At 42.7% G+C, this 22,769-nt stretch overlaps 1 protein-coding gene across 1 annotated transcript in view; it reads left to right on the forward strand.

Moving 5' to 3' along the window:
* The window catches only part of PDE8A (phosphodiesterase 8A), a 487,954-nt gene that overhangs the window by 330,045 nt on the left and 135,140 nt on the right, over positions 1–22,769 (forward strand). Inside the window, 1 exon segment of the mRNA XM_030189604.1 lies at positions 22,421–22,509. Within this exon segment, the coding sequence (XP_030045464.1) occupies positions 22,421–22,509 (89 nt within the window).

Raw genomic sequence — 22,769 nt, forward strand, 5'->3', positions numbered from 1 at the left:
AAGCTTGTAGAATACCACTTAACACCAAACCGACAGTTACTTATGGGAATGACACTTTCACATGTTTAAGTGCTAGTATTCTGTAATCTTGGCACACAAATGGCACTTACATTTAGGCGCTAAGAGTATAGAATTAGAGGGACAGTGCCTACTAACTTTATGCAGTATACATGCTAGCATTTCTGGGGGTGGAGAAAGGGGCTGGTCAAGTGCAGGATCAGAGCGTATGCAATTAATTGTATGAAGTGTGCGTGTATGTGCTGACTTTATTGGGCAACTGTAACACTGCAGGAGCTTTCAGGGAGACTTTTATAAAGACACATAGAGAGGCACTTTCGATATGATGTCTAAGTCCGATTAAAATCCGAATAAGGAAGAAGGTAATTTTGGAAAAAGAAAAACATCTTTTTTTTTTTTTTTTTAAATACTGTTTCGAAAAAAGTTTTGTGCTTTGTACGTTTTGTTTTTTGGTCCATTTTCAAAAAAAACAAAAACAAATAAGTGCAAAATGTATAGATTGGGATGTAGGAGGAGTCAGCATTTTTAGTAGACTGGTCCTGCAGACATTTCAGGAGAGCAATGGGGCACCCTAGGAGGCACTTCTGTGCACTTCATAAAATGCTCCCAGGTACACATCTCACCTTTGCTTCCTTATCTTGTCCCCTGAGCCCTCCAAAACCCACTTAAAACACACTGTCCCCACTGTACACCACTACAATAGCCCTTACAGGTGAAGGGGGCACCCTATATGTGGGTACAGTAGAGTTTGGGTGACTTTGGGAGGGTCGTAGTTTCCACCACAAGTGTGACAGGTAGAGGGAAATAGGGACCTGGATCCACCACTGTGTACTTCACTGACCACTACACTACTCCAGGGACCTGCATACTGCTCTAATAGACCTGCCTTTTACATCTGATGTTGTCATAGAGGCTGGTAAGTCATATTTTTATTTACATTTTTGGGGGGTGGGAGAGAGTCAGTGACCACTGGGGGGGTATTGGGGGAGTCAGTCCTGATTCCCATTAGTGGTCCTCTGGTCATTTAGGACACCATTTTTGTGCCTTATTTGTTCTGAAAATAGGTTTAGACCAAAACGTCTAGGTTTTAGTCCTGGACGTTTTTGTTTTGTTCCATTATAGCTGTAAAATGTCCCAAGTGTTAGGCACGCCCTAATCCCACCTTCGAAATGCCTCCAACATGCCCCATTGTGATTTGGACACACTGCAGACGAATTTTGTAGATAAACGTCTGCAAAATAGGTTTTGAAAATACAGATTTGGACGTTTTAAGAAGAAAAACGTCCAAATGGTGCTTTATGTCACTTTTTGGACGTTTTTCTCTTTTGAAAATGAGCCCCATAGGCACATATGTTGTCTTTGTAAAGTGAGTGCAATCTTTGTGCCTATGAGGCTCATTTTCAAAGCACATCAATTTACAAAGTTGCATAGGTTACTATGGAATTTTCTAAGTCTAAGTGCTTTGAAAATACGCATCTATGGGACCTATTTATTAAACTAAATCCATGATGCACTGCAAAAATTGCTGCCACATGTTAAATCCCACGTTAAACACCCAACACAGAATCTTAGGTTGATGTAGGCAAGGCGCTGGGAAGGGGGAGGAAATGAAGGTAGGGTGGTGCAGATGTTAAAACGCGTTACTAGAACCTGTATTAACAGAAAGGCAGACAGTTACCACAAAACAGTTAACTACACCGTTTAAGGTGTCGTTATCTGCTTCCACATTATTCCACACTAACACACATTTAATATTTTGGCTATTTCTCTTCAGATGCTGAACATGCCCCTTTTACCCTAAAAAGTTTTACCACAAGAGTTTTGTTTCTAACATGCATTAAGTGGAGAATTCTAGAAGTGTGTGTCTGCTTTTAGGCGTCCCGGTGTCACACAATCACAGCTTGTTCTATAACAGCATCTGGGCAGCCAGATTTCGTTATAGAAAACTAGGATAACTTGGTATCAGCGCACCTTACATTTAGACACCCACTGTTACACTGGCATACATGCAGGAAAGGTGTGTTTAACTTTGTGCACACAAGTGGCAGCTCGCCCACATGAGCGCCCCTTGCATTTCCACATTATGCCACCTTATACACACCCTTACAAAATAGTCCTCAGTTGATTTACTGCCAGTTTTCTGTATATTTAAGTCCCCAAGTGGTGTGTAACTGTAAACACCCCGTTATAGAATCGCCTTGCACAAGTTAATATGCTTTTAACAGCACAACCATAGCACTGGCTAGCAAATTAGACCCCATGTGTATTGTACCAACCTAGGCACCAGGTTATAGAATTACCCTCCATGTGAAACAAAAATTGTGATCATTGCTGTTTATGTACCTATTCGGTGCCCACTGACCTGTTCAACCAGATTTTCAACATTTAATTCAGAAAATGAACTGTTTGGTAAGATGGGATTTTTGACATGAAATATAATTAGTAGTTCCCATTGTGGCTCACAGTATTTTCTTAATAAGTGTCACATTTCTTGTTTCAAGGAACAGTGAATACTCATTAAGTGTACCCTCTGATTCACACTACAGAAAAAAGCACAGGAACTGATTGATCAAAGAAGAATATTTGGGTAGCAAATAATTAAAAGAATATTTGGGACTATAAATGAAATCTAGATGTATTCACTACACATATGGTGCAGTTCATATTGCACCAGAGAAGATCTTCAAGCATTTTCAACTGAAATAACATACAACATAGATCAAGGAAACTTTTACAACCCAAGATGACTTTTCAACACAAGAAGAAGGAATCCAGTAGGAAGAGGACGTTGTTCTGGAAACAGAAGATCATTGTAATTCAAGAAGAAGGCAGAATAGAAAGAAGTTTTGTAGGTAAGCATATCTTAAGCAGCATCATTCTAAATAGACTTCTAGAGGCATTTAGGGCTTCTTTTACAAAGCTGCTGCTGTGATTCCCCCACGGCAAATGAGAGGAAGCCCATAGGACTTGAATGGGCTTCCTATCATTTACAACACCGAGAATCGGCATCGCGGCTTTGTAAAAGAGACCCTTATAACATTCAGAAACAAAATTGATTTAATTTTGCTTTTTAAAGATCAAAAATAATCTGTAAAAATCTGATTTGTGATATCAGTTCGTCATTGGCTCACACCCAATGAAATTCATAGGAGGATCCTTTTCACTCTTCTTAATCATGCTAAATGTTCCCCTCCCCAGTCTGACCCTATCATCTCTGTCTCAGATGTTTTCCACCCCTCCATACTCAACTCAAACTCGGCAATCTCATCTCTCACCACCCTACCACCTAAACCTCACCTGACCAGGTTTCCCCTTTTCTCCCCCCTTATCTATCTCTCTGCTTCATCAAGTCCTGTGGCTTTTGGTTTCTTGCAGCTTTTTAGTGTCTACCAGATAATAGATCCACACAGCCAGAACAGCAAGTGTGTGTTGTAAAGCCAACAGCCTCTAAATCCCCTGGAGTGTCACAACAGGGTACACATGCACGCTCTGCTAGCCACTCATAGACAGATACCACAAGATCTGATAGTTCTGTATTGTGTATAGATAGATTCCCATGTCCTACTGTTGTTAGATTGGAATAGAGATTAGTAGAAGAGAACCCTCTCTGTCTCACTTGTGCTGAGACTTAGATCGTTGTCATATTCTTGTTCCTCTTCATAACTCCCCAAACTGCTTATACTATGGGAGGTCTGCCATGTGCTCAGTCTGCAGAAAACAGAACACTATTGTGGAAAAGATTAGTCTACTGTTAATTCCCTCTAACCTTCAGTAGGTATGATTATCATGTTCCTGCCTTTCCTGAGTGTCGTAGGCAACCAAGAAAACAACAGATTGTTTCTTACTGAATTTGAATAGCTTTTTTTTATGCACTGCGTGCTCTCTGTACTGGAACTAAAGATTTGGTGGCATTGCGTACGGAGGAGGACAGTAGTAACTGAATAACTGCCATATCTTCTCATGACCCATGAGCTTTGCTGATGGGCAGGAAGGACTGCAGAAGAAATACAGAATTAGATTTGAGACTGGAAATTGGTCATTCAGTAGTGTATTTTCCAGTTAATTAACCAGTTACATTGTTCTGTTTACATAAGTTCTGAAGGTATAGCTATGTCGCTGTTTTAATCAGTCATGGATGTCCATGGTTTCAAGAGTGCCAGGCAAGAATTAAAGATGAACTAGAGATAGCAGAAATATCAGACGAAGCAGGTAGAAATAAAAAAAGGAGGATTGCAATCACATTCTGATAGATAAAAACTGTAGAAGTGCAAGAATATTTTGTGGTTTTTGCCATTTTGGAAGCTGCTTCTAACTTTATGTTTATCGCCAATCCTACTTCTGATTCAGCTTTACTTAGAAGTGACCATAACAGTTCTGTAACCGTCAGTTCCCCTCTAGATCTTGAGTATCTGTTTACCTTATTTGATGTTTGTAAAAAGAGGAATATACTTGTTCTCAAAAACTCAACAGATCCGTTAGTGAATTTCATAAACTTTTCATACTGCACTAGTGCTTAATACTGAAGCTTCACTGCCTTATATTTTACAGATGTGCAAAATTTGTTACAAGTATTTTACATATTATCTGTTTATAGAGCATGCCTGTGAAGTCTGAAGAGAACATGCAGGGTGTGAAGTTCTTCCTGGCCACTGAAGAAGATATGAATTAGAGTGTGTTTCCAAGACAGGTTTAGAAGATGGAAGTCACTGTGTGAGACCTCGACTTCACTGGGCCCTCAACCCAGTTATCGGATTGGTTGCAGGGATTCTCTTGCATTTGTATTTGGGAAACTAGAACTAAATATTAATAAAGAAATATCTGAAAAATATGCTTAGTGTTTAGCTGTTTCTACAGGTTTTTTTGTTGCCTATTAATTGTCTGTAATAAAAATTAATCCTAAACTAACACTGTGTACACTATTGTAGTATTTTAAAATTTGAATCTACATTTATTTTGTTAAATTGTTTTAAGTAAATAACACCTCACACTCCAACCATTTCCAAATCGTTGAACCAATAATGAACACGGCATGTCATCCTTCAACTGTTCTGATGAACTTGAATGGGAGTTACTCTTCCTCATTCTCTGCTCTCTTTATGTGACCTGTTTTAGAGTCCCTGCAACCACTCTCTTTACTGACTTGAGGACAAGTGTTTGGAGTGACCATTATTAGGAGGTATAATTGTGTTTCAGCCATCTTCTTTTCTCTGACATTTGGAGATGTTTCTCTAGTTCGATATCTCTTACCATTCAGAAACATTCCTCACACTTACAATTTCATATTCTATCTTGCAAAACCACGTACATCTTCAATATGTAGTATGTTTCTTGAGGCAGGAAATTTGAACTGCTTTGGGTAATAGGGGAGCCAGGTTCTAAAATGATGGCTTGTTTTGATTACTTTGTGTCGGGGTACATATATCAACCACATCAGCAGTAAACACATCATAAATAGTATTATATTTAAAAGAAGTAGCTTTACCAGTTTGAGGGAAAGATGCTGATTTTTTTTTTTAAGGATCATATCATAAATACTATTAATAATAGTATTAACACATGCGTTAGCTAATGCCTATATAAGAAGCACAACATTGTGCACTAATTGTATGCATCAATGTTGCCAGTAGCGCCCTGATAGTATCATTAGTATGCAGTCAAATGTGGAAAAGTTTCTGATGAGCACGTTAGGTATTAATATGGGAGGTATGCCCAGCAGAACCTTCCAGTTGGGGCCTTTATGTGAATGCTCCCTGCCACAATAAAACCTCCAATCTGGGCCTTTGGGTCCACCACCACATGCTCAAAGGTCACTGAATCTTTAGTCTCAGAATAGAGTTGGCACCAGAAGGAAAGGATATGTTTGATTTTGGATGTGGTAAATAGCAGGAAGGAAACTAGTCTCCTATTAGAGAAGAATCAGAAGGAGGTGGTCCTTGGAGGCCATGAATTGGGAGGTTTGGAAGCAAGTCCCGATTGGAATTTTTAAGGGAAGAGATTGGGAGTAGTGGCCTCAAAGATATAACTTCTACTTTTTCCGTGCAGTTGGATCTCTCGGGGGGGGGGGGGGGGGGGCGAAGGGGCGCAAATTCTGAAAGCCCATTGCATTCTAGGGAGGTTTCCTGCACTAACTGGATCGTTTATTTTGAACTTGTCTGCCAGTCACACTCATCCTCCTTTGGCTGCACTGTCTTTAACACAACTATACTAATGAAGCCATATTCTTCATCTCATTAGTTTTATATATTGGTTATTAGAAGCTGTTGAATTTCTGAGTGGTAAATTGAAGAAAGATTTTCATGGGTGACTGTAGTTGCTATTTCTAGTTTGTCTCTCTGTTTCTGTCTCCTACATATGCACATTCTCCCTTTTATATCTTTATACATATATACAGTAGATACAACAGAGAGTGCCACATAGAATTCATCAGCAAGCTGTGAATTTCTGTGTACCTATGAGAGAAGAGAATACTACTTTCTTCCCAAGTCTTGCTGAGTACTTTCACGTGGTGACCCCATGGTATGAGATTTATACCAAGTATCAGCTAGACAACAGTACAAAAACAATGTGGTAGGACAGGGAAAGCATACATAGTAGCAACACATCACCCAGGATAAGAAGGTTCCCACCCATAGCTTACACACTAGAGCTAAAGCTAGTGGTAGCAATAGTCCAAATTCTTCAGGATAAGATAACATCCCGATGCAGTAATAGGGCATAATGAATATGGGCCCAATGCAGCAGGAAATAAACCATTGAAACAAATAGAGGTGTGCAGGCAAAATATTTCATTATGTTTAGTTTCCTGTGTTATTTGCAGGTTTTTTAAAATTCTTTTAAAACATTTTTAGGGCACAATTGGACAACACCAAAACTAAAGCAACAGAAAACATTATCGGAGGTAGGGCAGAAATGCTGAAGCCTGCCCTTAGCTGGTTCCTGCTGGGCCAAGATTACCAGAAATATAAGAGACTGCTAGGGATGGGCAGGCTATGGCAGACTTTAAAGAGGCAGAGTAGCTTCTCTTGGAAGGTGGCTGCTTTCCAACCTGAAGGTCACAGGTTCAATAACTATTAATTCTGGGGAAAAAAATGTTGACGTTTAAAGATACTGGAAATAAACCTGTCATTGTAGGATTTTATTTTTTTTTCTTGTCCTTTCAAGCTAGACTCAAATTTAGCTAAGTTTTTCTATCAGCTTTTTTTTTTAATTTTTAGTTACATTTGTACCCCGCGCTTTCCCACTCATGGCAGGCTCAATGCGGCTTACATATACAGGTACTTATTTGTACCTGGGGCAATGGAAGGTTAAGTGACTTGCCCAGAATCACAAAGAGCTGTTCCTGAAGTGGGAATCGAACTCAGTTCCTCAGTCCACCACCCTAACCACAAGGCCACTCCTCCACTTTAGGTGACTGAGTTGATCTTTCAGCACCTTTACTTTGGCTAGTTCATTCTGTCACAGAGTTCTGAGTAGGGTCTTCTAAGGCTTGAATACTAGACTAGAAGAAGACAAGAACTAGGATTGCTCAATATAAGTCTTGGTGTTATTGTACCTCCATGAACTGCATCTACCACAAAAAGATACACAAGGATTGCTGAAAGCAAAGAGCCAATCGGGAACTATTACCAGAAATACAAAGACAGGTATGACTGGTTATACCTCTTCTCTTTTGAAAGATGTCTGCTTTCCAATCCAAAAGTCTAGAGGTTTAAGGCTGGCTGGTGCCTTATTTGCTATCGATACGGCGGGGGGGGGGGGGGGGGGGATGCTGAAATTTAACAACACAGAAAAGAAATTTGTCATTTCAGTTTAGAAATGATATGAAATGATGAGAGAAATGTCATTTCAAACAACTGCACATCTCTAGAAACTAATGCAAAAGCAGTATTCACCCCCAAAATATTTTGCCTGCCCTGTGGCATGAAGGAGGAGTAGCTGGGTGGGGGCAGAGGAATACTGTGTAGTATCATAACATTTTGTGTTATATTAGCTGGTTGACATGCCCATTTAAAGGTCCCGGGGAGAACATTATGGTACTATGTATGCCACATTGAGCCTGCATATAGATGGGAAAATGTGGAGTACAAATGTAACAAATAAATAAGCATTGAAAAAGTTAAGAGAGCTAAAATCTGTTAACTGGACTCCTGAATTTGATTACATAGAATATTCAGAGTTTGTTAAATAATAGAAGAAAGAAGAAAAAATATCAAAGGAAAAACTGCAAAAGTCAACTGATGCAAATATAAGATCTGTGATTGGACAAATTAAAGAAAATAACCTGAGTAAGGACATCTTAAAACAGCTAAGTAACGCTACAGAGAAAGAAATTGCAAGAGAAAATTCAGAAAGGAGTGCAGGAGGAGAGGTGCTACAAGTTGCGACAGCTATGCTGCCTCTCTCCTTACATCGAGAAGGTAAATCTTATCCCAGTTGTGCATGCCACGGTAACATCAAGACTGGATTACTACAATGTACTATACAATGGTCTGACTACAAAGGGCCTGCACCAGCTCCAGTTGATTCAGAATGCAGCAGCAAGACTCATAGAAGGTTGCAAGCGACGTGATCACATCACACCATTTTTGCAAAAACTTCATTGGCTACTAGTACAATACAGGGCTAAATTTAAAACTCTATGTCTGATCTTTAAGACCTTGAAAGGAAATGGCCCCGAGTATCTGAAGAATAGGATGATCCTCCAAACACCGCCAAGGACACTAAGGTCCTCCCAAGGACTTTTACTAACTACACCCTCTCCAAAAGACATTACACTATGTGATACCCACAAGCGAGCCTTCTACGGAGTAGCCCCCACACTCTGGAATGCATTGCCTGAAAGGCTTATCTTAACACAAGACTACCTCAACTTCAGGAAGCAGGTGAAAGCTTGGCTCTACAACCAAGCCTTTAATGGAAGAAGTAACTAACTTGTTAGTCTCACTCACACACACAAGGATTGACTCAGGCTGCACATACTGCAGCGGGACATGTTTATCCACTCCTACCCTAGCTGAGATAATATTTATCCATCTCTCTGACCTCACATGCAACTTTCGTCAAATCAATCACCTTACTTTTGTCTTGTCCACAAGGAAGGTGAGCCCTTAGGTCCCGTAAGGCCCCGAAGGACCTCAAAGGACAGCCGTGCAACCCCAAGTCTTCACCCGCGGCGACCGCCGTTCACCAAGGGTTGAGCCCCCAGCTGCAGGCGATCAACGGGACTTCAGGAACCGCGGGGTTGACGGACTGACCGGGACTGGAACCAGGAGAGAAGCGGGCAGGTGGAATAGAGACGTCCACAAACAGGCAACAGATCAGGGCAGGCAGCTAACAGCGTAGTCAGAGTCAAGCAAGAAGTCAAGGCAGGCGGCTAGCAGAGTAGTCAGAGTCAGGCAAGAGGTCAAGGCAGGCAGCTAGCAGAGTAAACCAGGAAACAGTCCAAACGTCCAAAATCAGCAACACCAGGAAACCAACAGAACACAGGAACCACGGAGACTGGCCTCGGGTAACAGAACCTGAAGCAACATCCTATCTCAGGCTCATTCCTTAAATACTGTTCGACAGTCAGCCGCCCAGCCCCCGTAGACATAGCCGGCCAATCAGAACTTGGTTATCGACAGAACCCTTCTGATTGGCTCTGACCGATGTCCCAGGCAGATCTATCGTGCTGGCCTTCCAGTCTAACTCCTCTGAGGCGGAGCTTTGGGTTCCCGTGCCCAAGAATGAAGAAGACGCCAGCCATCGCGCCTCGGCGCCATTTCCCTTACTGGCGCAAACACAGCCCCCGTAGCCGGCGATCGAGAGTCCGGCAGCCGCGATCGCCGGCCTCGGCCCTGGACTGGGCGGCCATCACCACGGCGAGCCCCGGCTCCCCTCCGTGGCCTCAAGAAAGCCGGCCTTCGTCGTGGTGGACGCCGGCTCCTGCTTCCCGTGGAGGAGCAGCCGGAGGGAGCGACGGATGTGACAACTTTCTAATTCTTCCTACTCTCTTGCTCATCTATATGTTACAACTTTGCCTTACCCTTCACTACCAATTATAATGTTCTAGTATATATTGTGTTGTCATTGCAAGTAGTATACCATGCCATACTTTGTATTGTTGTTCGAATATTTTTACTGCTCTAATTGCCTCCTGCTCATGTTTGATCTATTCTTACTGTACACCGCCTTGCGTGAATTCCTTAAAAAAGGCTGTAAATAAATCCTAATAAATAAATAGACATGATACTTGGATAGGGCAACAGTGGAGGTATCTGTGATTGCTGAGGGTGTGGAGTGGAATGGAGAGAGTGATCCGAGATAGAGTGGGAATTTGACTGAGGAGGAAGTGCAGGATAAGCCAGTGGATGAGGGGGGAGCTGCCCAGCAAGGCTGCTTGAGGGGGAGGGCAAATTCCCTGGGCCCAGCCTCCAAAGGGGGGACCCAGGCCTAACACCAGCAAATTTCTTCCTGTTGTCTGCTTCTGGGTCTGCCCTCCCCTGCTCCTGCATTCCACGCAGGACCCGGATGATTGCATTAGCGCAATATCGCATTAATGCAATCATCTGGGTCCTGAATCCCGGCACGGAAAGGATCAGGAGAGGACAGACTGTGGGAGCAGGCAGACAGGAAGCATCTTGCTGGCACGCCCCCCCCCCCACCCCGGAGGCAAAGACTGAAAGGTAAGGGGGTGGAAGCAGCGGTGTGAGTGGGGGGGGGGGGGGTGCTGCTTGTGGGGGTCCGATTTTGCCCCAGGCCTGGCTATCCTGCTTATAATCGAACGAGAAAAACGCCCAAGTTACGACCTAAATCGGGAGATGGACATTTATCTCACAAAAACGAATAACGCGGTATAATCGAAAGCCGAACTTGGACGTTTTCAATTGCACTCCATCGCGGAAGCGTACAAAGTTGACGGGGGCATGTCGGAGGCGTGGTGAAGGTGGGACTGGGGCATGGTTATCACCCGAACAGAGATGGGCGCCTTTCGCCGATAATGGGAAAAAAAAGTATGCGTTTGTAGCTAGAATTTAGGGCACTTCTCCTGGACCCTGTTTTTTCACGAATAAGGCCCCAAAAAGTGCCCTAAATGACCAGATTACCACCAGAGGGAATCGGGGATGACCTCCCCTGACTCCCCCAGTGGTCACTAACCCCCTCCCACCACAAAAAATGATGTTTCACAACTTTTTATTTTCACCCTCAAATGTCATACCCACCTCCCTGGCAGCAGTATGCAGGTCCCTGGAGCAGTTGTTAGGGGGTGCAGTGGACTTCAGGCAGGTGGACCCAGGCCCATCCCCCCCTACCTGTTACAATTGTGCTGCTTAATGCTTATTAGTCGTCCAACCCCCCAAACCCACTGTACCCACATGTAGGTGCCCCCCTTCACCCCTTAGGGCTATAGTAATGGTGTAGACTTGTGGGCAGTGGGTTTTGAGGGGGATTTGGGGGGGCTCAACACACAAGAGAAGGGTGCTATGCACCTGTGAGCTTTTTTACCTTTTTTTTTGTTTTTGTACAAGTGCCCCCTAGGGTGCCCGGTTGGTGTCCTGGCATGTGAGGGGGACCAGTGCACTACGAATCCTGGCCCCTCCCATGAACAAATGCCTTGGATGTATTCGTTTTTGAGCTGGGCGCTTTCATTTTCCATTATCGCTGAAAAACAAAAACGCCCAGCTCACAAATTGTCGAATAAAACATGGACGTCTATTTTTTTTTTTTTTCGAAAATACGGTTCGGTCTGCCCCTTCACGGACCCGTTCTCGGAGATAAACGCCCATGGAGATAGACGTTTTCGTTCGATTATACCCCTCTATGTCTCTTGGCGGTCCTGCTGCCCAGGAAGATGTGAATGGAGATAAAGCAGGCTAGGGAATAGAGAGAAGAGGAGGGTCAGGAGAAGGATCAGGAGATTGGTGCATTGACAGTAGAGCATCGTGTCTGCAAGGAGATTGATAGATATGCAGAGGTGTACAGGAAAGAACAATTGCTTAAGTTGAATAACCAAGACATAATCCATAGGAAGCAAACATGTATTGCTATTATGGAGTCAAATTAAATCCAATACGGAGCAGCATTCTACCGAAAAGAACACCAGATCATGAAAAAATGCATTGAAAGAAAATTAGACCTATTGCATTCAGAAATATCCGTGATAGGCAAGTATATCAAAGGATTATCTAAGATAATGAGAAATCCAAAGCATCAAGTGCTGTATTAACAGAAGAGATCTTAAATGTATAAACTCCAATAATAAATTGAAAGTAACAGCAGACCCCCCCAACCCACCACCACACACAACTTCTAAAGATATGAAGAATATAGAAAAGGAGAGAGATCAAAATAAACCACAGAAAACCCAAAACAGACATGGAAATGAGAGAGAGCATCCATATGGCAAAAGTACCATCAACAAAAACGAAGAGCAGGTTTAGGAGATATTTATACAAGGACCCTGTAGACTACAACTGAGAAGCATAATGGCTACCCAGTATACAAAAGAGTTTGGAAAAGGCAATCATCAGAGTTATGGAATGGTCTGATAGATCCCCAAATTGGAAGAGCCCTGGCCCAGATGGAGTGCTGAACTTTTGGCTCGAACAGTTAGCATCCCTCCAACCAAGACCTGGCAAAATGAAAACATCAAGTGATCAAGCCAGACTTAATACCACAATGGCTAAAAAAAAGGGAAAACACTTTTCCTTCCAAAGGGAGATCTATGTTCCCAAGAATTACAGACTAATAACTTGTCTACCTATGATTTATAAGCTCTTCAATAGCTGCTGAATATTCCAGTGATGACATGACAATAAAGCAAAGGAGCAATAAGAGAGGAATACATGGAACCAAATACCAGTTGACGCTGGATACAGCCATCATACTCAGTGCTGAGAAAAGCAGAAACCTCAGTATGGCATGGATTGATAATGTGAGCTTTTGATAGTATCCCATAATCCTGGATTATCAATTGCCTTGAAATGTACAAAATAAACTGGATTGATTGAGTACATCAAGTTTACTGTGAAAATGTGGCAAACCACACTCCATCTGAAGTGTGAAGATAGTTTTGTGATTTCTAACATCAAGGTCCAATGAGGAATGTTTTAGGGAGAATCTCTGTTGCCACTCTGGTTTTGCATAGCACTTAATCTTGTGAGTACTCTTATTAATTCTTTGGGCCATGGGTTTCCTCCTAATCATAAAGTTAGTAAATATCCAGAGGTAATGTCACATTTACTGTCCATAAATGCTTGAAGATCTATGGTCCCAGTTATCAACACCTAGCAGATCAACTCTGCTTAGTAAAAAGCCCTTTTGATGGTGTCAGGGTTGCTTTTGGCCTAGAAATGTATATTAAGGCAACCTGCCTTGGAGGAAAATTGAGCAAAACTGAAAACATCTCTCTAACTGATGACTGTGACATGAAGGAACTTGAACAGCAATGTGAATTTAAATATCTAGGGCTGAGGAAGGAGCAACAATCCATCTTAAATTATTGAGAGAAAATATCTGTAAAGAAAATTACAGGAGATTAAAATTGATATTGAAAAGTGCTTTAACATCACAGAATAAGATGAACGCTATCAATTAGCTTGCAGTCCCCAAACTGATGCAGCTTTGGAACTGTAGAATGGCCTCTTAAATATTTTGAAAAACTGAATGTACGAACAAGAAAACTCCATGCTCAGGAGATCATTTATAAGAATAGGCTGAAACTGTACATTCTTGGGGTTAATGAAAGAATAGACCTCATAGAATTAGATTATACATGTGGAGCTACCTGAAGGCTATTGAGATGGTGTACATTAGGTATTTCCCTGTTCTGGGAGGGTTCGATCTTTAATGTAAGAGTAGTAAGGGGATATGAACCCCAGTACCCTGGTTAACAATCCACTGCACTGACCACAAGGCTGCTCCTCTGCTCTGCAAGGACGTCTGTGTGACCATTTCTGTACAATTGCTGCCAGACAGATGTCCTTGTCTCTGGATTTTTGGTGTTCATAATTTGGGCATTTCATTTTGTAAAATGGCTGATCCTTTTGGATGTTCTCACATATTTTGGAACTGGAAATCCCAATGTGTGATGGATGATTTTTTTGGGTGTTATGAGCAGAACATGATCAATAATATGGCTGGAAGCCTATGATGGTAGTCTATATATGTATAATCTATTTCTCTGAAGCTCTTTCCTCTTTTGGCTCTAGGAATGTATGATGCTTGTAAGTGGCCTTGTAAGGCATTTTCTTGTTGAGGTTTCTGTATTTGTTATAATGTGTTTGTGTGTCACTTTGAGTCTGTGAATAGAGGAAATTAATAAAGTGACATAAATAAATACTCTATATACGCAGCTTAGGAGTCGGGTTCTATGCCTGATACTTTCTTTTTTTTTTTTAATTTGTAAAATTTTTTATTAATGCTTCAAAAATTACAAAGTCATACAGAACAATTCTTCTTCAGAATACAAAAATAAAGGAAAAGAAAACAGTAACATTCAAGCTTTGTTAACAGCCATTTTCCCCCTCCCCTTTTATCCTTCCCCCCCCCCTATTGCCCCCCCCCCCCACCTTACCCACCCCGGTCTCCTTCTCCGTTTCCATCCTAAGTCCTTATTTCTCGTTCTCCTTCTTCCTTTTTCAATATCCCTTCCAGTTGTGACCACTCTTCTGCACCAGACTTATATTTTCCCTTACGTTTATCTGTCAATTTCTCCATTCCCATCAGGAGATATAATTTATCTGCCCAATCTTGTTTCGTTGGGCCTGTTCTTTGCTTCCATTTCAATGCTATTGTTGTTTGAGCTGCTGCCAAGCTCATACGCTTTATTCTAGTTTGCCATACCTTCCCTCCCGTATTCCCGTATCCCAATAGACAACATTTAGGCTCACAGGGGAACTGTACTCCTATCGCTTGTGTGATGAGTCCCGTAACCATCTCCCAGAAATCCTGAATTATCAAGCATTCCCACCATATATGAAAATATGTCCCTTTCTCCTTTTCACACCTCCAACATATATCTGAGGCGGTGGGGTACATCATTTTTATCCTATCTGGTGTATAGTACCAGCGACTCATAATTTTATATGCATTCTCCTTGACCAGCACACATATGGATGCCTTTTTTATCTCCACACATATCTTCTTCCACTCTTTCCAGCTAAATTCCTGTTTGAGATCTTGTTCCCAAGCTTTCATATATGGTAGCTTTTCGAAGTCAGTACCGCTAATATGTTCATACAATTTAGAAATCCCTTTCCCTCCCACACTTATGGTCCCCCACAAGTTTTCGAATTGTTCATTCTCCACCCAATTTCCCTTATGCCATTTTGCTGTCATCATGTAATTTTTGACTTGGAGGTAAGCATAGTGATCAGTCTCAGGGAGATCGTATTCCCTTCTAAGCTCTTCAAAGGTTTTAAGGGTACCCTCTGACGTGAACTCCCGGAATCTAATTAAACCTCTGTCAAACCATGAGATCATTATTTTATTCTCTTGTCCCCCCGGAAAGCCCGGCTCTTGGGTAAGCCAAGCATAAGAGGATCTACTTTGCACTCCCCTTAATCTCTGTTTGAGTCTACCCCACAGTGTAAACAGATGTGAAATGAAAGGGTTTAGAGTCAATGTTTTATAGGATGATTCTGGGAAAAAACCCCAAAGTAGTGCATCCAGTCTTCCTGCTTGTACAAATATCTGTTCCAACCGTGTAACCTGTGAGAGATCTACTCTGCTCCATACTCCAATTTGTCTCAATTGTGCTGCCCAATAATACCAAGTAATGTTAGGGATTCCCCTCCCTCCTAGTTCTACCGCTCTCCACATTATTTTCCTTGACAGTCTAGCCGGATGTCCTCCCCCTAATTCGGCCTGTATTCTCTGCAATTCTCCTTTAGGTACCGCGATGGGTAGCGTTTGGAATAAAAATAACAGCCTGGGAAGTATATTCATCTTAACCGCCGCTATGCGGCCCCACCACGAGAGCCAGCCCTCCTTCCATTTTATTAAGTCTCTCCGGATGGCCGAAATAAGTGGCGTATAATTCAGTTGGTATAGGTTAGTAAGATCTCGTGATATGTGTATGCCCAAGTAGCGAAAACTTTCGCCCGTCCAGCGAAAGCCGAATTTATTCCTTTATGGTTCTTTTGATTTCCTGACAATCTGTCTCTCCGTCTAACAGGGATTCATTTAACCTCCAGGTTCTTCCTGTTGCTTGCTTGCCCCACCCTTCTAGGGTAACCCAAATGGCTGCATGGTCAGAGGCATGGATGCTCTCGATCTCTGCATCCATTGTGTCCCCCCAAGCCCTCCAGCTGCCCCAGATGGCGTCAATTCTAGCATATGTCCCCTGCACATGTGCGTAATGTGTGTATTGTCGCTGTCCCGGATGCTTCAGGCGCCATATGTCTACAAGATCTAACTCCCGCATCAGCCTGAGAAATTGATGACCATTATATCTTCCTCCCCCTTCCCGCCCGTCCGAATGATCAAGGATTCCTGCTGGGTGGTTGAAATCCCCTCCCATCATTACTATTCCCCCCACAAAGGAAAGCAATCCTGCCCTAATGGCTTCAAAATACCTCCCCTGTCCCTTGTTTGGTGCATACAGGTTTATTAGGGTAATTTCTCGATTATTTACCTTCCCCTTCACGGCAAGGCAGCGACCTTCCTTGTCATTGTACACAGACTCTTTTACAAACTGCAGATGCTCTTTCACATAAATCACAAGCCCTCCTGTCTTATTTCCCCTAGAGTCGGCCAGTGCAAATCCCTCCCCCAATCCTTTATTCATAATTAGTGGTTCATCGCCATAGGCGGTCGGTGGCCTAACTGTTTGGGGAGGCTAAAGGGGGTGGGGCCAGGGGCGGAGCTTATATCCATAATTGTCTGATGACACAGAAAAAAAAATAAGCAAAAATAAAAGTCACAATTAATACCTTTTATTAAATGTAGATATTAGATATGTATCATACGTCAAAGAATAAAGTGGTTGCTCAAAGCATATACTAACCACAATTGCTCAACTGCAAAACACTATAACAAACTTGTGCAAAAACACACTCAGAACCTCACCAAACCATAACAGCACTAATTCCAAGGACAGGACGAGCTATAACCTTATGTGGAAAGGCAGCACTGTAATTACACCGGGCTCTAAAACACCAGTACAGAACCTAGTGAAACAAACAAACAAACAAAAAACCCCCAAAAAGGGCTGAAAATACTACATGCTAGCAGAATACTGCACCTTGATCACACATGAAAAACACATGGCACAACAGATATGAAGGCAAAATACTGAACTGGAAAGTTACCGCAAGAAGTCAGACTCTGCATGCAGCAATACTAGAAAAATTGAAACTTACATGCAAAATATCACAGATGCACATTTCCAAAAGCTGACATATTCCAGTTAATAAATTCTGAATAAAATACTTTTTTCTACCTTTGTTGTCTGATCATTTAGTTTTTCTATTTGCTTTGGTCCCAGTGTCTTCTGTTTCATGCAGTGTCTTCTTTCCATTTGATATTTTTTCTCTCACCGAGTCCATCATCCTCCTGTGTCCTTACGCGTCCTATCTACCATCTGTAGCCCTGTCCCTATCCTTCAGTGTCCCGATCCAGCTCTTAAATTCAGCAGTTTCCCCTCCATCCATATCCAGCATTTCTCTTCACTCCCCTCCATGTGCATATACTTCCCTCCCCTTCAGCCATGTCCAGCACCTTCCTTCTTTCTCTCCTACCATTCCATCCAGTGTCATCCCTCTTTCTCTCTCCATCCTTCCACCCATTACCCTCTCCCAATCCTTCCGTCCATTGTCTCCCTCTATCTCCCCTTCCTTCTAGACAGTTCTCTCTCTCTACCCTTTTCCATTCAGCATGTCCTCTCTCAACCCATCCTTCCAGTGTCTTTCCTCTTTCCCTCCCTACCAGCGTCTTTCCTCATTCTGCCCCCTCCTTCCAGCATTTTTCCTCTTTCTCCCTCCTTTCATCCAGCATTTCTCAGTCTGACTGCTAGGGTCTCCCCCAGTTTCTCCCCAGCAGCTTCTCTCTCTCTCCTGCCCATGTCCCCTCTTTCTCTCCCCATCTTTCCACTCATCTCTCTCTGTACCCCTCCGCTCTTTTATTTTCCTTCTTCTGCAATCTGTTTTTTTTTTACTGTCGTCTCTAGTGATCATTCAACTTGACTACTGTAATTCATTGTACGCCAGGCTCCCACTTTATTCCTTAAAATATTTCAGCTAGTACAGTCCACAGCAGTCTGCCTTCTCCACTACGCCAAGCCTTTTGATCACATTACTCTTCTACTCTGTCAAGAACACTGCCTTTGTCAGCATGGATTCAATTCAAACTTCTAGTTCTGTTTTTTAAATCCCATCTCCCCATGGCCCCAGATTACCTCTCCCGTTTCATTATACCCTATACCCCCCCCCCCCCCCCCCCACACACACACACACTCACTCACTTACTCCACTCTACCAATACTGGACTTCTACAACTTCCTCCTCCTTCTCTTATCCTACTAGAATCTACTCAGGCCTCTGTCTATAGCTACGTTAACCCTAAGCTATGGAATACTCTGTTCCCTTGCCTTCAGTCAGAACCCTCCTACTGCTCCTTTAAATCTGCCTTGAAGACTCACCTTTTTGCTGTTGTCTATACTGCTTTCTCCCCCCCCCCCCCAGGTCCTGTCTCTTCCGTCCGCTGTCACCCATCCGCTGGTCACTCCGGCCTGACGTGTTCTCCCTCCGATGTCGGCGATTCACATAGCCAGCCTTAATCTGCCTGCGTCGGAGCCTTTCCCTCAGACGCGTCCCGCCTCCTGTAATGCAACTTCCTGTCTTACGCAGAGGTGGGACGCGTCTGAGGGAAAGGCTCCGACGCAGGCAGATTAAGGCTGGCTATGTGAATCGCCGACGTCGGAGGGAGAACGCGTCAGGCCGGAGTGACCAGCGGATGAGTGAGAGCAGGGGGGGGGGGGTGCAACACTCGCGCGGGAGGGGGGAGGAGGCAGAGACCGGTCACCAAGATCTGTTTGGGGGAGCAACCGCTCCCCCTGCGCCCCGACCACCTAGTAGCCAAGGGAAGTCCATGATTGGCTGGCTGGGGAGGCTTAGCCTCCCCAAGCCTCTTATACGGGGCGCCTATGTTCATCGCTCTTCCTGATATGTGTTTCCTGTAGCATTATGATATCACATTTCAATCTACGCAGTTCTCTAAAGATTATACTTCTTTTACCCGGATTATTTAATCCATTAACATTCCAGGACCCAATACGTAACCTCCCACCCCCCCTTCTCACTCTTATCCCCCCCTGTTCCTCCCCCCCTCCCAATCCCCCCTATCCGCTGGCAACCTCCAGTGTGTGCCAGTATTTCCCTCTAGGAAGCACCCCCTCCTTAGAGCATGGCTACCCGATCAAACATCCCTCCATACATCCCCTTCCCCTTCTTGTGTGCAACTTCTATAGACATTTCCCCCCATCTCAATATCTATATTTAACCCCACAACATCTTAAATTGTATTCATCCGCTCTCTATAGCGGAAAACTCACTCAATGTCCACATTCAGTCTATTTCATATTCACGTGCCATCTGCCTTCTCCATTGCTTCCCTCTCAGCCTGTGTGGAAAGACGATTTTTCTTTCCCTCAACCATCTTCCAGCCCGTCTGTTCCTTTCTCTCGGATCTGCGCTGAGAATGTTGTGTGGGTTCCTCCCCTCTCGGAACATCTGTGCATCCCATCTCTTTCAGTGTTTTCCACGCTCCCTGTGGAGACTGAAGGTGGCGAGTGATATTTCCCACTGTTACTTGTAATCCAAACGGAAACAGCCAGCGGTAGCGTAATCCAGATTTTTGTAAATGGTTGGTAATCTCCCGAAATTCTCTTCTGCGCTGTAGAGTTTTCCAGGCCAAGTCCTGGTACACCCGGAGCTTAACTGTTTTCCACGTGATGTCTCCTAGTTCCCTCGCTTTTCTCCATACTCTTTCTTTGACCGGGAACCTGAGAAAGCATGCCACAATGTCTCGGGGCAGTCCATTCTTCGGTGATCCTAGACTTCTGTGCGCTCTTTCTATTTCTACAGGTTCCATCTCCAGTCTTTCTTCACTTGAGTCCTGGTTCAGCAAAAAGGCACAGATTTCCTGCACCACCTTCTTTGAGTCTTTATATTGTTCCTCCTCGGGTATGCCTCGAAATCTCAAGTTGCACCTTCTGGTACGGTTTTCTAGGTCTTCTATCAATGATTCCATGTCTGCCCTTGCTTGCTGCTCAGATTTGAGGGAACCCCGGATCTCCTTCACTTCCAGCGCTACTGCCTCCGTTTTTTCTTCATTTTCCGCCATTCTGTTTCCGATCTCCTTGACTTCCTTGCGGAGCTCTGCTACTGCTGTTTGAATGCTGCGTCGAGTTGTCACCATCTCGTTCTTCAGCTCTTGAAACCATCTAGCGAAATCTCTTTTGCTGATCTCTGCCTCGCTATCAATCTGCTCTTCGGGGTCCGGGTCCGATTCACTCTCCTCGGCCGCCATCTTGGCTCCTCGTGACCGGAGACCCGCGCCTTTGCCTGCGCTCGCAGATTCCGACGTAAACTTGAATTTCGCCAGCTTCTTCTTTGCTGCCATATTTCAGATGTGTTTTCCTTGTGGTGGGGGTTATTTTTTCGCGATTTGGTACTGGGGACGTCTCAATTTCGCTCTAAAGTTCTTGGAGCTCGCTGATCAAGCAGCCATCTCCTCAGCTGACGTCACTTCCTCCGCCTGATACTTTCTTGCATTTTATTAAAGGAATAATTATATGAGTATTTGAATATGGATTACTAAAGAAATAATATGGATGTTTGAATATATATTTATACAGAGTAGAAAATGGATTATTAATGTGAAGAGTCTTTTTTTTGGTTTGTTTTATTTTTTAAGGACCTATGAATGAAATTGAAATAACCCTGTTTGTTTAAGCTTTGTTGAGTAAGTAGATCTGAGAATCCTTCTCCTTGTGGACATTCTTTAAGGATTGTTATCTTCTTTATATATCTACTAGCAAAAATTTGTTTTTCGAATACCTAAAACTAACACATTTGGAGACATTGCCCCAGTAGAAAGAGTCATATAATTCTGTATAAATTTAAAATATCAGTTGCGATAGGGAAGAGGATGACTCAGATAAGAATCAACAGATTTTTTTCTTTTAGGTTATTGGTTCAAATAGAAATTAGGTAAGTAGTAACCTGAGTCATTACCATCTAAACGTTCTTCAGTGGTCTGTAGTCCAATCTCTAGAGGATAGTTGCCATTCTTGCTAGAAAGCTGCCATCACAGTTTAACACTGATCACAACATGGTTCACATTTTCAGCATAGAAACCAAAAATTCTAAGACCAAATTTCTTTCTCATTCCTAGAGCAGGGCTGAGGCATGTTGGCAGGGCAGATGGAGGAAGATTGCGCTGCCATAGACTTTGCTTTAATTTGAGGTCGTGCATTAACATTTGGATTAATACACAAGACCTGCTCTGCCTCCTATTTAGGAGGTACTAAGTTCTCCTGTATTAATTGTGTTAGCCAGTTAGCACACAGTAAGTGTATTGCACTAGCTGACTAACACTTCCACGTCCACTCCACCAATGTCTCAACCATGACAGAAAAATTAAGTAACATGCACTTTAACACACAGTAAGAAGCAATAAACCCCTTAATGTAGTTGCCCACAAGCCTGTTTCCAGACATGATTGTGTGTTAAGTGCTTAACACACTGTAGGAAAAGGGCCCCTTAATGTGTTAGTGTTAACATTAGCAATGTTGAGTCTCAAATGCAAATATTTTTTGCTAAGTAGGTTGAAAAATGTTGGCGCCTCTTTGTAGTGATGCCTGTGAGCAGCGCTCCCACGACGCTGTGGAAGCTTTACTGGTCAGCTGACACTGTGGTTTTTATATTAGCCTTCTTTCAGCAGTGGTATATTTACAACAGATCCCTGACACAGTCAGGAGTGCCGAAACAAGGCCCATGTCGAGTCCTTAAATAAAGAATTGCTAGCCTACCTCTTGAGGCCCTTGGTGCTTTTTTGTTCTCAGGTTCATGATTTATTATATATAGAAGTTCAGCGCAAGTTATGGAGCCCACTTTGTTTTGATATTACTGATATTTAGAAAGCAATCTTTTGTTTGCATTAACTTACTGCTTAATTTATTTTTACTTCTGAAAATTATTTTAATGCACATGGTTATAAACAGTATATTATAGTTCTCATTTTCTTTATATTGAAATGTACATTTATATGTATGTACATTTACATACACATGTGTGTTTGTATATTTCCACATATTTCAATCTATAGGTGCATTGTGTGTGTGTTATTTTTTATGAAGCCATGCAAACCGCATGTTCTCGTGGCTACTCATCTGACTCATTTTCGTTTTCTACTTTTATAGAGATACTTAGAAAATTCTAATATTATGGCCTGTTACAATGAGCTGATCCAACTGGAATTTGGAGAGGTACTTGCACGATTCAAACTTAGGTAATTGTCTATATTTAAAGAACATTTTAAAAATACTGTGTTAATTATTTTACAGATCTTTTTGAATGTGTTTGAACATTAGTAAATGAGCATTGATGAAAGCTTAGCCATTAAAATGACTTTATAAATACTTTTATGAATTCTATGGAATGGCAGCATCATTCTTATTAATTATGTCAGATTAAGCAGCTGATTTTTGTTTGCTTGAAATATGTTTCAGAGCTTTTTTGTTTGTCCTAAATACTTCAAGTCCAGAATTC

This window comes from Microcaecilia unicolor, chromosome 1 (assembly GCF_901765095.1).
Source record: "Microcaecilia unicolor chromosome 1, aMicUni1.1, whole genome shotgun sequence".
In the NCBI taxonomy this organism is placed as follows: Eukaryota; Metazoa; Chordata; class Amphibia; order Gymnophiona; family Siphonopidae; genus Microcaecilia; species Microcaecilia unicolor.